Source organism: Pelobates fuscus, chromosome 2 (assembly GCF_036172605.1).
Source record: "Pelobates fuscus isolate aPelFus1 chromosome 2, aPelFus1.pri, whole genome shotgun sequence".
Taxonomy (NCBI): Eukaryota; Metazoa; Chordata; class Amphibia; order Anura; family Pelobatidae; genus Pelobates; species Pelobates fuscus.
The window spans coordinates 8,593,464-8,607,861 of NC_086318.1; the positions used below are offsets into that span (position 1 = coordinate 8,593,464).

The 14,398-nt window shown below is 38.5% G+C and overlaps 1 protein-coding gene across 1 annotated transcript in view; it reads left to right on the top strand.

Moving 5' to 3' along the window:
* LOC134586408 (tyrosine-protein kinase SRK3-like) overlaps positions 1-14,398 on the top strand; it is an 84,261-nt gene that overhangs the window by 64,991 nt on the left and 4,872 nt on the right. Inside the window, exons 5-8 of the mRNA XM_063441909.1 lie at positions 1,935-2,099; positions 4,861-4,916; positions 7,115-7,268; positions 9,525-9,656. Coding sequence (XP_063297979.1) covers positions 1,935-2,099; positions 4,861-4,916; positions 7,115-7,268; positions 9,525-9,656 — 507 coding nt within the window. The remainder of the gene's footprint in view (positions 1-1,934; positions 2,100-4,860; positions 4,917-7,114; positions 7,269-9,524; positions 9,657-14,398) is intronic.

Here is a 14,398-nt window from a genome sequence, read left to right on the forward strand (position 1 = left end):
TAGAGATAAGGCTGGGATTGTACTAGAGCTAGGGTTAGAGATAGGGCACATCGTATAATGGCTTTGATATTGACGCACATCGAATAATGGCTTTGATAATGACGCACATCGTATAATGGCTTTGATAATGACGCACATCGTATAATGACTTTGATAATGACGCACATCGTATAATGGCTTTGATAATGACGCACATCGTATAATGACTTTGATAATGACGCACATCGTATAATGACTTTGATAATGACGCACATCGTATAATGGCTTTAAAATAATTACGCACATCCTGTAATGGCTTTGATAATAAATAAAATATACACTAGGTATACAGTTGTGTAGGCGCTTCCAACTTTAAATAATTCAGGAGTAAATAAGGATTTATTAAATAATAAAATATTAATATTACGGGACAGAAATAGGCAGATATATGTACAGAATATAGCGTAGTATGGTACCGCAATTATGGCCAAAATTAAAAGCAGCAGAACACCACAGCATATACACAATATAACAATACCGCCAGATAAAAGTCCCAATAAAAAGTCCAGTAAAGTGCAAACGCGTTTCAGCCTTGATAGGGCCTTCCTCAGTGCTAAATTCCTGGAGAAACTTCAGGGCTTAAGTAGCCCCCTTGATAAGTCCAACTGCATCCAGCTGTACTTTGGAATTGCCGCCGACCATCTCACTTCCGGTTTCGGCAAGACGCATGTGACTTCCGGTTGGATGCGGTCACGTGATGTTTTTGCGTTCCACCATGCGTTCCATACTCGGGCATGGTGGAATTGGTTACAGGAAATGTTCATATTGAAAGAGGGCATTTGCCCAAACAAATAATACAATAGCATTATAAAATAAATGAATAAATAGTAAGCTGTGAATTAATGGATCAATAGAAAATGTTTGTTAGTATAGGTAAACACAACACACAGAGCATAATATATAAAGATACAAAATCAAGAAGAAAAAGAAAAAGAAGTATAACCAAGGGGGATGTGGAAGGGAGAGGAAATGTCCAAGGATAAAACATATTAAAATGTATATAAAACACACTATAATAAATATATAGTAAAATTATAAAAAGTGGACTAATTCAAAATCTATATTAAGACCTTTTGGGCACATAGTGTCCAAAGTAAAAATCCATTTGACCTCTAATTTACGAAGTTCTCGGACATTATCCTCTCCTCTCCAATTCATCCGCTTCTTCCCAATAACCATGAAACTTAAAAGAGAAGTGTCACCATTATGGTATTCAATAAAATGTGCTGACACACTATGTTTGGTGTATCCCCTCCGTATGTTCCCCATGTGCTCCATAATGCGAGTTTTTAGGCTTCTAGTGGTCATGCCGACATACTGGAGCCCACAGGGACACCAGAGGAGATACACCACATTAGTGGAGTGACATGTGACAACATCACGTATCTTGAAACCGGTTCCTGTGACCTTAGATTTAAACGTACTCTGTGTGTCTTTCTTGAAAATAGTATTCTTGCATGGTAAGCACATTTTACATGGGTAAAAACCTGGTCTTTGGTTAAAAACATTCTTGTCTCCTTGTTTACAATTAATAAAACCTTTAACCAAATGATCTTTAATATTCTTAGCACCTTTAAAAATAACCTTTGGTTTCTCGCCTATGATGTCGTTAAGATCCTCATCTGTTTTCAGAATATGCCAATGTCTGTTGACTATATGTTTAATTTGTTTAGAGTTAGCATTGTGGTCTAAAATCAAGGTACATACTCTTTCTCTCTAATTAGTTTGATAATAAATGTCTGACTGATATTCCCGCAGAGGCACAGGTAGCTGTATATAGTTGTATAGCTGTATATAATAAATGTCTGACTGATATTCCCGCAGAGGCACAGGTAGCTGTATATAGTTGTATAGCTGTAAATAATAAATGTTTTGCATTCTGTGTCTATTCTTAGTGAGCAAAGAATCACTGCAGCAAACGTTATACGGAGAGGCAGAGACCATGTGGAAATTGAACCATGAGCGACTCCTCAAGCTGTACGCAGTGTGTCTCCAGGCCGAGCCAGTGTTCATTGTTACTGAGTACATGAAACACGGAACGCTGAAATCGTACCTAAAAAGTAACGTACCACATCTTCTCAAGGAGGGCTTTTATTATATTTCGGGGTGCCTGGGATTAATGCTGTCCATTTTTGTTTTATTTTTTGCACTGATTAAACTATTCTACGTTTGCTGTTTCTTGATGAAGTTAAAAATAGACATAGGAGTGCAGCAAAATGTACAAAAATATACATTATGTCCAATTGTTAAAAAAAACCACAAATTGGCAAAGAAGCAATAAATGCATGTTAGAATAATTCATAGCTCACTCATACCGACCACCAGTTAGCCTTTACCATTTTGATTCCACTGATACCGACCACCAGTTAGCCTTTACCATTTTGATTCCACCGATACCGACCACCAGTTAGCCTTTACCATTTTGATTCCACTGATACCGACCACCAGTTAGCTTTTACCATTTTGATTCCACTGATACCGACCACCAGTTAGCCTTTACCATTTTGATTCCACTCATACCGACCACCAGTTAGCCTTTATCATTTTGGCTCCACTGATACCGACCACCAGTTAGCCTTTACCATTTTGATTCCACTGATACCGACCACCAGTTAGCTTTTACCATTTTGATTCCACTGATACCGACCACCAGTTAGCCTTTACCATTTTGATTCCACTCATACCGACCACCAGTTAGCCTTTACCATTTTGATTCCACCGATACCGACCACCAGTTAGCCTTTACCATTTTGATTCCACCGATACCGACCACCAGTTAGCCTTTACCATTTTGACTCCACTGATACCGACCACCAGTTAGCCTTTATCATTTTGATTCCACCGATACCGACCACCAGTTAGCTTTTATCATTTTGACTCCACTGATACCGACCACCAGTTAGCCTTTACCATTTTGACTCCACTGATACCGACCACCAGTTAGCCTTTACCATTTTGACTCCACTGATACCGACCACCAGTTAGCCTTTACCATTTTGACTCCACTGATACCGACCACCAGTTAGCCTTTACCATTTTGACTCCACTGATACCGACCACCAGTTAGCCTTTACCATTTTGATTCCACTGATACCGACCACCAGTTAGCTTTTACCATTTTGATTCCACTGATACCGACCACCAGTTAGCCTTTACCATTTTGATTCCACTCATACCGACCACCAGTTAGCCTTTATCATTTGGGCTCCACTGATACCGACCACCAGTTAGCCTTTACCATTTTGATTCCACTGATACCGACCACCAGTTAGCTTTTACCATTTTGATTCCACTGATACCGACCACCAGTTAGCCTTTACCATTTTGATTCCACTCATACCGACCACCAGTTAGCCTTTACCATTTTGATTCCACTGATACCGACCACCAGTTAGCCTTTACCATTTTGATTCCACCGATACCGACCACCAGTTAGCCTTTACCATTTTGATTCCACTCATACCGACCACCAGTTAGCCTTTACCATTTTGATTCCACTGATACCGACCACCAGTTAGCCTTTACCATTTTGATTCCACCGATACCGACCACCAGTTAGCCTTTACCATTTTGATTCCGCTGATACCGACCACCAGTTAGCCTTTACCATTTTGATTCCACTGATACCGACCACCAGTTAGCCTTTACCATTTTGACTCCACTGATACCGACCACCAGTTAGCCTTTATCATTTTGATTCCACTGATACCGACCACCAGTTAGCCTTTATCATTTTGATTCCACTGATACCGACCACCAGTTAGCCTTTACCATTTTGACTCCACTGATACCGACCACCAGTTAGCCTTTACCATTTTGATTCCACAGATACCGACCACCAGTTAGCTTTTACCATATTGCAAAATGGACAATAAGTTGCATTTATGAATTTATTGTCGTACGGACTTACCAGGACAATATAAAAGGATCGCGCATGTGTATTTAACTTGTGATCAGCTGAGCAACTAACCCTTAAGGGTTTATTCACCAAACACCAAATTGTAGTGAATAGTTATTCAGTATTCACCTTTATTGTTGCTGTTTGATTTTCAGTTCACTGCAATGCGCTGTTTAGTGAATAAATCTCACACGTCTCTGTTAGACGACATTCACTGTGCTTATAGAAAGGCTTTAGTCAGTAAATGCTCATACATGTGGAATGTGTGTAGCACGGAAACAGAAGCAAATCACTAACTTTACCCAAAGGCATTTTAAACATTACTGACAGGATCTGCTCACGATAAATACAGAGATTTGCCCGCAGTCTGACTGGAAGAATGATTGTGATGGAGATTAGTTCCTGTTTCACTAGTTTGGCCACAAATTTCTGTTTAGTGACTATCTCAATATGTGTCAGGGGTTATGTATAAAACGTGTCGCAATCACGTTTGTGAATGTTTTGTGCATGTGGACCATTTCTGTCCTATTACTTTTTATACATTGGTGACTTCTCTGTCGTGCGCCAAAATAAGACGAGTTTCTTCATATTCCTTTTTTCCCTTTTTTTCCCATTGATTTGACTGCGTCCACATTCTGAAAGTTACAGGACAAACATATAACATTATTAGAATATAAGTACATTTGTGATGTAAAGGATGATTTGCGTATTGAGTATGTTCCCCCCTGACCCCTCTCTGCTGCTCCTGCTGGTGCCTTCACCGCGATGGGTGGCAGGGATTGGTATAGAGCCAATAGCTGGTATGGCTGATAAGGAGTTAAACTGCACCTTCCCCATTCATCCAGTGTTAAACCATTCAAAATCACTTCAATGGGATGATATGCTGTCTACAGGGTTCCTTTAACATAGTGTCTTTATTTCAGGTCATCAAAAGAGCCGAGACCTGGAACTGCACCAGCTAATAGACTTCGCTGTTCAGGTAAGTTAAAACCTGTGTTTGTTCCATGGAAGTTCTGTTTGATAGCACGATTAGAACCCCCAGTTTACTCATTGAGCGTCAAGGTGTAGATGTTGTTATCTGAATGGTTCTCCTGCTGGGGTTTAGATAAATGTCTTTGAAAGACGATGCTCTCTGTTTACCGGGTACAGCTGTATGTTCCCTGCTAGTCGTTCCACCACATTCGGGATGTAAAGACATATTATTATGCTGAGAGGGGGATGCAGATTTTTCTTTTGTTTTTCAAGATCCATGTATCAGGCATCATGTAATAAACAGGACAGGCTCATTTATAATACTGCTCTATTACAACACCGCTCTATTCCAGTACTGCTTTAGTACAACACTGCTCTATTACAATATTCTATAACAACACCGCACTATTACGACACCGCTCTATTACAACACTACTCTGTTACAATACTTCTCTATTACAACGCCGCTCTATTAGAATATTCTATAACAACACCGCTGTATTACAATACTTCTCTATTACAACGCCGCTCTTTTAGAATATTCTATAACACCACTCTATTACAACACTGCTCTATTACTACGCCGCTCTATTCAAATATTCTATTACAACGCCGCTCTATTACAACACTGCTTTATTACAATACTGCTCTATTATAACGCCACTCTATTACAGTACTGCTCTATTACAATGCCGCTCTATTACCATATTCTATAACAATGCCGCTCTATTACAACACTACTCTATTACAATACTGCTATATTACAATACTTCTCTGTTACAACACCGATCTATTACAACACCGCTCTATTACAATATTCTATAACAATACTGCTCTATTACAATAATACTCTATTACAAGACAGCTTCATTACAACACCGCTCTATTACAACACAGCTCCATTACAACACCGCTCTATTACAATAATACTCTATTACAATACTGCTCTATTACAAGACAGCTCCATTACAACACCGCTCTATTACAACACTGATCTATTACAACACCGATCTATTACAACACAGCTCCATTACAACACCGCTCTATTACAACACCGATCTATTACAACACCGATCTATTCCAACACAGCTCCATTACAACACCGATCTATTACAACACCGATCTATTACAACACAGCTCCATTACAACACCGATCTATTACAACACAGCTCCATTACAACACTGATCTATTACAACACCGATCTATTACAACACCGATCTATTACAAGACAGCTCCATTACAACACCGCTCTATTACAATATCATATTGCAATATTTATTCTAATTACAGAACTGCTCTATTGCAGCACAGTTCTCTTACAATGGCGCTCTATTTGTAGCGGTACTTACCTGGTCCTCGTGCCGGCCTGGATTCTCCTGGTGGGCCGTGGATGTTGAGCGGTATGATCGGTTGCGCGGTCTGTACAGTATTGAGAATGCTGATTGAGTCACGAGCACGTTCTTAAAATGAAATGGGAGCCTAATCTCATGGTTTTCTCCCCATTGACCCACGTCATTCCGGCACCCCGATTCACGCACATTTTGGGTTTGCAGGTTGGATGTGAACCAATCAAATAAAACCCGATAGTATTTAACCCCTTAAGGACACATGACATGTCTGACATGTCATGATTCCCTTTTATTCCAGAAGTTTGGTCCTTAAGGGGTTAAACTTACCTGGAGTATTGTATTGTATTCTGTTATTGACCTTGGCATTTGTTCCTGGCTCTGAGCTTATCTTTAACCTTTGACTGTCTCGTTTGCCAGTCTGGGTGATTACAGTGTACCTGACTCTGGCTAGTTCTCATTTTCGCTGTCTCTCTGTTACCCTGACCTCGGCTTGTATTGTGACTACTCTTTACTCTCTGTCTAATGTTAAGTCCGGCCACTCTAAGGGTCGGGTATACGTTTATTTCCTTTGTCTGTCCTTTGTTATCCTAAACTCTGCGTGTTGGGGTTATACCTCGTGACACTATTACAATGCTGCTCTGCTAAAATATCACTCTATTATAATACCACTCTATTATACTACTGCACTGGTTTATTACAATACTGCTCTGTTACAATACTGCTCTGTTACAATATTAGTGGCATGTTCCTCATCTCCGATTAAATTATCTTCAATCCATCTATTAGAACTCACACCCTCGTCATAAGGATGAATAATTCTCCAGTTCAGTCTGTTCTTGTTCTCCTCTCACTCAGATATCTCAAGGCATGGATTACATGGAGCAGAACAGCTGTGTGCACCGTGACCTGCGCAGCGAGAATATCCTCCTGACTGCCATGATGTCCTGCAAGATCGGAGACTTTGGACTGGCGCGTTTCATGGACAGTACATCTGTTGCTATCACTACAGGTGACCAGATCAGGATATTTTAAAAATAATAAATATATATATATACATATATATATATATATATATATATAAAACAGTAGTAATTTAGGCACTCACCCCTGAGTATAATACAAATATATCTTGCCTTTGGTGCATCCGTCGTCCAAACATATATCAAAAGATAAATTGGAGCACTCAGAAGGGCTTTTCCAAAGTGGATTTATTGGTGCAAAAAAAAAGGTTACATCGAAGTGTAAATCCTCTGTTTCGACGTTTCGACCCCTTAGGGTCTTTTTCAAGAACAATTTACAAGTGAAAGTTATACCGTTTATATATCAGTGAAAGAAATAAACTCACCAATCTCGTGTGTGCAGCCGCCCGTTCAAACCCGGAAGTGTCACGGAGACCCACGTGGTTTCCCTAACGTGCGTCAGTGCGTACGGCGTGGTTGCTAGGTGATACTCCATAAACAGTGAAACTCGCAACCAGCCTGTAAAAATATCGTACTGAAGTGTGATTTAAGGAATGGTGCTGATTACTAAGGAGATCTCATAGAATCAATACGCAAATAGTAGGAAGACCTCAAGTTAATACAAGTGTATAGAGATAAGACCTATAGAGTGTGAAAAAATGTGAAAAAAACTGTGTACTAAAGGTGCTCAGCAGTGCAATGATCAAGTGCAACGGACCAAAAAGTGGTTTAAAATTAAAATACCATAGGTCTCATAGGTTACATTAAAAACAAACGAAAGGAAAGATAATAATAGAGGGCATAGATAAATATACATGCATTCATGAACGTAGTATACATTCATGAAAAAATTAAATTCTGAAGGCCGTATAGAGATCAAAAATCGGATAAACCGGTTGCAAAACATTTCCTTCAAGCCAATCATCGACTTCCAACTTTACGTTTCATAGCTATAGACCATGTCCCTCAGAGTCCCAGAGGAGGTGACAGATCTAAAGCACTACTTCAACGTGAAACATACTGGATACACCGCCTTGACACAGTTACCCCCAAAGGATTGAACGAATACATCACATTCTCCATGTTCTCTTGACTCTATATTTTGAATGCATTTTATGTTTACTTAAATTAGAGGCTCTTGATCCACAGACAACGCTTATGCTATATAGTAACTCTTAGATAATGTACAGTAGTTACTTATTTTTTTGATATCTAACATATTAACTATTAATTTTTTCATGAATGTATACTACGTTCATGAATGCATGTATATTTATCTATGCCCTCTATTATTATCTTTCCTTTCGTTTGTTTTTAATGTAACCTATGAGACCTATGGTATTTTAATTTTAAACCACTTTTTGGTCCGTTGCACTTGATCATTGCACTGCTGAGCACCTTTAGTACACAGCTCTTTTTCACATTTTTTCACACTCTATAGGTCTTATCTCTATACACTTGTATTAAGTTAACTTGAGGTCTTCCTACTATTTGCGTATTGATTCTATGAGATCTCCTTAGTAATCAGCACCATTCCTTAAATCACACTTCAGTACGATATTTTTACAGGCTGGTTGCGAGTTTCACTGTTTATGGAGTATCACCTAGCAACCACGCCGTACGCACTGACGCACGTTAGGGAAACCACGTGGGTCTCCGTGACACTTCCGGGTTTGAACGGGCGGCTGCACACACGAGATTGGTGAGTTTATTTCTTTCACTGATATATAAACGGTATAACTTTCACTTGTAAATTGTTCTTGAAAAAGACCCTAAGGGGTCGAAACGTCGAAACAGAGGATTTACACTTCGATGTAACCTTTTTTTTGCACCAATAAATCCACTTTGGAAAAGCCCTTCTGAGTGCTCCAATTTATCTTTTGATATATATATATATATACAGTATTTACTGAATGATTTGAGAACTAAAATGTTTATTTGCTATATTAAAATTAATACAAATTGGGTTACTGTATTTATAGTACTAACTGTCTAAAGGGTAAAGTATATAAGCAATTTGAAAGAGGAGAAGTCCACTAAAGGGACCATGGCAGGCTGCAGAGCTGGGACAACCTCAAACCACAGTATGGACTGTGGAGAATCACAATTTAACATGGAAACCAGCTGTTGTGTATATTAATGCTTAAACATGATGGGTATTTTGTCAATATATGTTAATATAACTAAAAGCAATAATATTCATTGGTTTAATGTGTGCTGCTGTGGGTAAGATAGCACGAAGACCAATGTTTAATCTGACACACAGCCATACAATCTCTGCATTAATCATGTCCTCTCATTAACAGATGCAAAGGTTCCTATTAAGTGGATGGCACCAGAGGTTTTCCAGACCCAAAGGTATTCCAGTAAGTCAGATGTATGGTCATTTGGAGTCCTCCTGGTGGAAATCGTAACATATGGAAAAATCCCTTTCCCAGGTGGGTGGTCACTAAGGACAGGTAAAAAAAGCTCCCTTGAGATATGAAACAGACTTCATGGAACACAGGGTGCATGCCATGTCTGGATTTAGCACAGGACGAGTTTAAGTCTAGTTCCCAGTGCATGCCATGTCTGGATATAGCACATGATGAGTTTCAGTCTAGTTCCCAGTGCATGCCATGTCTGGATTTAGCACATGATGAGTTTAGGTCTAGTTCCCAGTGCATGCCATGTCTGGATATAGCACATGACGAGTTTAGGTCTAGTTCCCAGTGCATGCCATGTCTGGATTTAGCACATGATGAGTTTAGGTCTAGTTCCCAGTGCATGCCATGTCTGGATATAGCACATGACGAGTTTAGGTCTAATTCCCAGTGCATGCCATGTCTGGATTTAGCACAGGGCAAGTTTAAGTCTGCTTCTAAGTGCATGCCATGTCTGGATTTAGCACAGGATATATAGGTCTAGTTCCCAGTGCATGCCATGTCTGGATATAGCACATGACGAGTTTAGGTCTAATTCCCAATCCCAAGGCATGCCATGTCTGGATTTAGCACATGGCAAGTTTAAGTCTGCTTCCAAGTGCATGCCATGTCTGTATTTAGCACAGGATATATAGGTCTAGTTCCCAGGGAATGACATGTCTGAAGTATGATTTGTCTGGAGTTAGCACAGTGTGAGATTAGAAGTTAGTAAAATGAGTTTGGGATTAATCTGGACACGTTATGACATAATCACACTTGGAGTTAGCACAGTGTGAGATTAGGTGTTCTTAGTCTATGATATTTATGGAGTTAGCACAGTGTGAGATTAGGTGTTCTTAGTCTATGATATTTATGGAGTTAGCACAGTGTGAGATTAGGTTTCTTAGTCTGTGATATTTATGGAGTTAGCACAGTGTGAGATTAGGTGTTCTTAGTCTATGATATTTATGGAGTTAGCACAGTGTGAGATTAGGTGTTCTTAGTCTATGATATTTATGGAGTTAGCACAGTGTGAGATTAGGTGTTCTTAGTCTATGATATTTATGGAGTTAGCACCGTGTGAGATTAGGTGTTCTTAGTCTGTGATATTTATGGAGTTAGCACAGTGTGAGATTAGCTGTTCTTAGTCTATGATATTTATGGAGTTAGCACAGTGTGAGATTAGGTGTTCTTAGTCTATGATATTTATGGAGTTAGCACAGTGTGAGATTAGCTGTTCTTAGTCTATGATATTTATGGAGTTAGCACAGTGTGAGATTAGGTGTTCTTAGTCTATGATATTTATGGAGTTAGCACAGTGTGAGATTAGCTGTTCTTAGTCTATGATATTTATGGAGTTAGCACAGTGTGAGATTAGGTGTTCTTAGTCTATGATATTTATGGAGTTAGCACAGTGTGAGATTAGGTGTTCTTAGTCTATGATATTTATGGAGTTAGCACAGTGTGAGATTAGGTGTTCTTAGTCTATGATATTTATGGAGTTAGCACAGTGTGAGATTAGGTGTTCTTAGTCTATGATATTTATGGAGTTAGCACAGTGTGAGATTAGGTGTTCTTAGTCTGTGATATTTATGGAGTTAGCACAGTGTGAGATTAGGTGTTCTTAGTCTGTGATATTTATGGAGTTAGCACAGTGTGAGATTAGGTGTTCTTAGTCTATGATATTTATGGAGTTAGCACAGTGTGAGATTAGGTGTTCTTAGTCTATGATATTTATGGAGTTAGCACAGTGTGAGATTAGGTGTTCTTAGTCTGTGATATTTATGGAGTTAGCACAGTGTGAGATTAGGTGTTCTTAGTCTGTGATATTTATGGAGTTAGCACAGTGTGAGATTATGTGTTCTTAGTCTGTGTTATTTATGGAGTTAGCACAGTGTGAGATTAGGTGTTCTTAGTCTATGATATTTATGGAGTTAGCACAGTGTGAGATTAGCTGTTCTTAGTCTATGATATTTATGGAGTTAGCACAGTGTGAGATTAGGTGTTCTTAGTCTATGATATTTATGGAGTTAGCACAGTGTGAGATTAGCTGTTCTTAGTCTATGATATTTATGGAGTTAGCACAGTGTGAGATTAGGTGTTCTTAGTCTGTGATATTTATGGAGTTAGCACAGTGTGAGATTAGGTGTTCTTAGTCTATGATATTTATGGAGTTAGCACAGTGTGAGATTAGCTGTTCTTAGTCTATGATATTTATGGAGTTAGCACAGTGTGAGATTAGCTGTTCTTAGTCTATGATATTTATGGAGTTAGCACAGTGTGAGATTAGCTGTTCTTAGTCTATGATATTTATGGAGTTAGCACAGTGTGAGATTAGGTGTTCTTAGTCTATGATATTTATGGAGTTAGCACAGTGTGAGATTAGGTGTTCTTAGTCTGTGATATTTATGGAGTTAGCACAGTGTGAGATTAGCTGTTCTTAGTCTATGATATTTATGGAGTTAGCACAGTGTGAGATTAGCTGTTCTTAGTCTATGATATTTATGGAGTTAGCACAGTGTGAGATTAGCTGTTCTTAGTCTATGATATTTATGGAGTTAGCACAGTGTGAGATTAGCTGTTCTTAGTCTATGATATTTATGGAGTTAGCACAGTGTGAGATTAGCTGTTCTTAGTCTATGATATTTATGGAGTTAGCACAGTGTGAGATTAGGTGTTCTTAGTCTATGATATTTATGGAGTTAGCACAGTGTGAGATTAGGTGTTCTTAGTCTATGATATTTATGGAGTTAGCACAGTGTGAGATTAGGTGTTCTTAGTCTATGATATTTATGGAGTTAGCACAGTGTGAGATTAGGTGTTCTTAGTCTGTGATATTTATGGAGTTAGCACAGTGTGAGATTAGGTGTTCTTAGTCTGTGATATTTATGGAGTTAGCACAGTGTGAGATTAGGTGTTCTTAGTCTATGATATTTATGGAGTTAGCACAGTGTGAGATTAGCTGTTCTTAGTCTATGATATTTATGGAGTTAGCACAGTGTGAGATTAGGTGTTCTTAGTCTATGATATTTATGGAGTTAGCACAGTGTGAGATTAGCTGTTCTTAGTCTATGATATTTATGGAGTTAGCACAGTGTGAGATTAGGTGTTCTTAGTCTATGATATTTATGGAGTTAGCACAGTGTGAGATTAGGTGTTCTTAGTCTATGATATTTATGGAGTTAGCACAGTGTGAGATTAGCTGTTCTTAGTCTATGATATTTATGGAGTTAGCACAGTGTGAGATTAGGTGTTCTTAGTCTATGATATTTATGGAGTTAGCACAGTGTGAGATTAGGTGTTCTTAGTGTATGATATTTATGGAGTTAGCACAGTGTGAGATTAGGTGTTCTTATTCTGTGATATTTATGGAGTTAGCACAGTGTGAGATTAGCTGTTCTTAGTCTATGATATTTATGGAGTTAGCACAGTGTGAGATTAGGTGTTCTTAGTCTATGATATTTATGGAGTTAGCACAGTGTGAGATTAGGTGTTCTTAGTCTGTGATATTTATGGAGTTAGCACAGTGTGAGATTAGGTGTTCTTAGTCTATGATATTTATGGAGTTAGCACAGTGTGAGATTAGGTGTTCTTAGTCTATGATATTTATGGAGTTAGCACAGTGTGAGATTAGGTGTTCTTAGTCTATGATATTTATGGAGTTAGCACAGTGTGAGATTAGGTGTTCTTAGTCTATGATATTTATGGAGTTAGCACAGTGTGAGATTAGGTGTTCTTAGTCTGTGATATTTATGGAGTTAGCACAGTGTGAGATTAGGTGTTCTTAGTCTGTGATATTTATGGAGTTAGCACAGTGTGAGATTAGGTGTTCTTAGTCTATGATATTTATGGAGTTAGCACAGTGTGAGATTAGGTGTTCTTAGTCTATGAGATTTATGGAGTTAGCACAGTGTGAGATTAGGTGTTCTTAGTCTGTGATATTTATGGAGTTAGCACAGTGTGAGATTAGCTGTTCTTAGTCTATGATATTTATGGAGTTAGCACAGTGTGAGATTAGGTGTTCTTAGTCTATGATATTTATGGAGTTAGCACAGTGTGAGATTAGGTGTTCTTAGTCTATGATATTTATGGAGTTAGCACAGTGTGAGATTAGGTGTTCTTAGTCTGTGATATTTATGGAGTTAGCACAGTGTGAGATTAGGTGTTCTTAGTCTGTGATATTTATGGAGTTAGCACAGTGTGAGATTAGGTGTTCTTAGTCTGTGATATTTATGGAGTTAGCACAGTGTGAGATTAGGTGTTCTTAGTCTGTGATATTTATGGAGTTAGCACAGTGTGAGATTAGGTGTTCTTAGTCTATGATATTTATGGAGTTAGCACAGTGTGAGATTAGGTGTTCTTAGTCTATGATATTTATGGAGTTAGCACAGTGTGAGATTAGGTGTTCTTAGTCTGTGATATTTATGGAGTTAGCACAGTGTGAGATTAGGTGTTCTTAGTCTGTGATATTTATGGAGTTAGCACAGTGTGAGATTATGTGTTCTTAGTCTGTGTTATTTATGGAGTTAGCACAGTGTGAGATTAGGTGTTCTTAGTCTATGATATTTATGGAGTTAGCACAGTGTGAGATTAGCTGTTCTTAGTCTATGATATTTATGGAGTTAGCACAGTGTGAGATTAGGTGTTCTTAGTCTATGATATTTATGGAGTTAGCACAGTGTGAGATTAGCTGTTCTTAGTCTATGATATTTATGGAGTTAGCACAGTGTGAGATTAGGTGTTCTTAGTCTGTGATATTTATGGAGTTAGCACAGTGT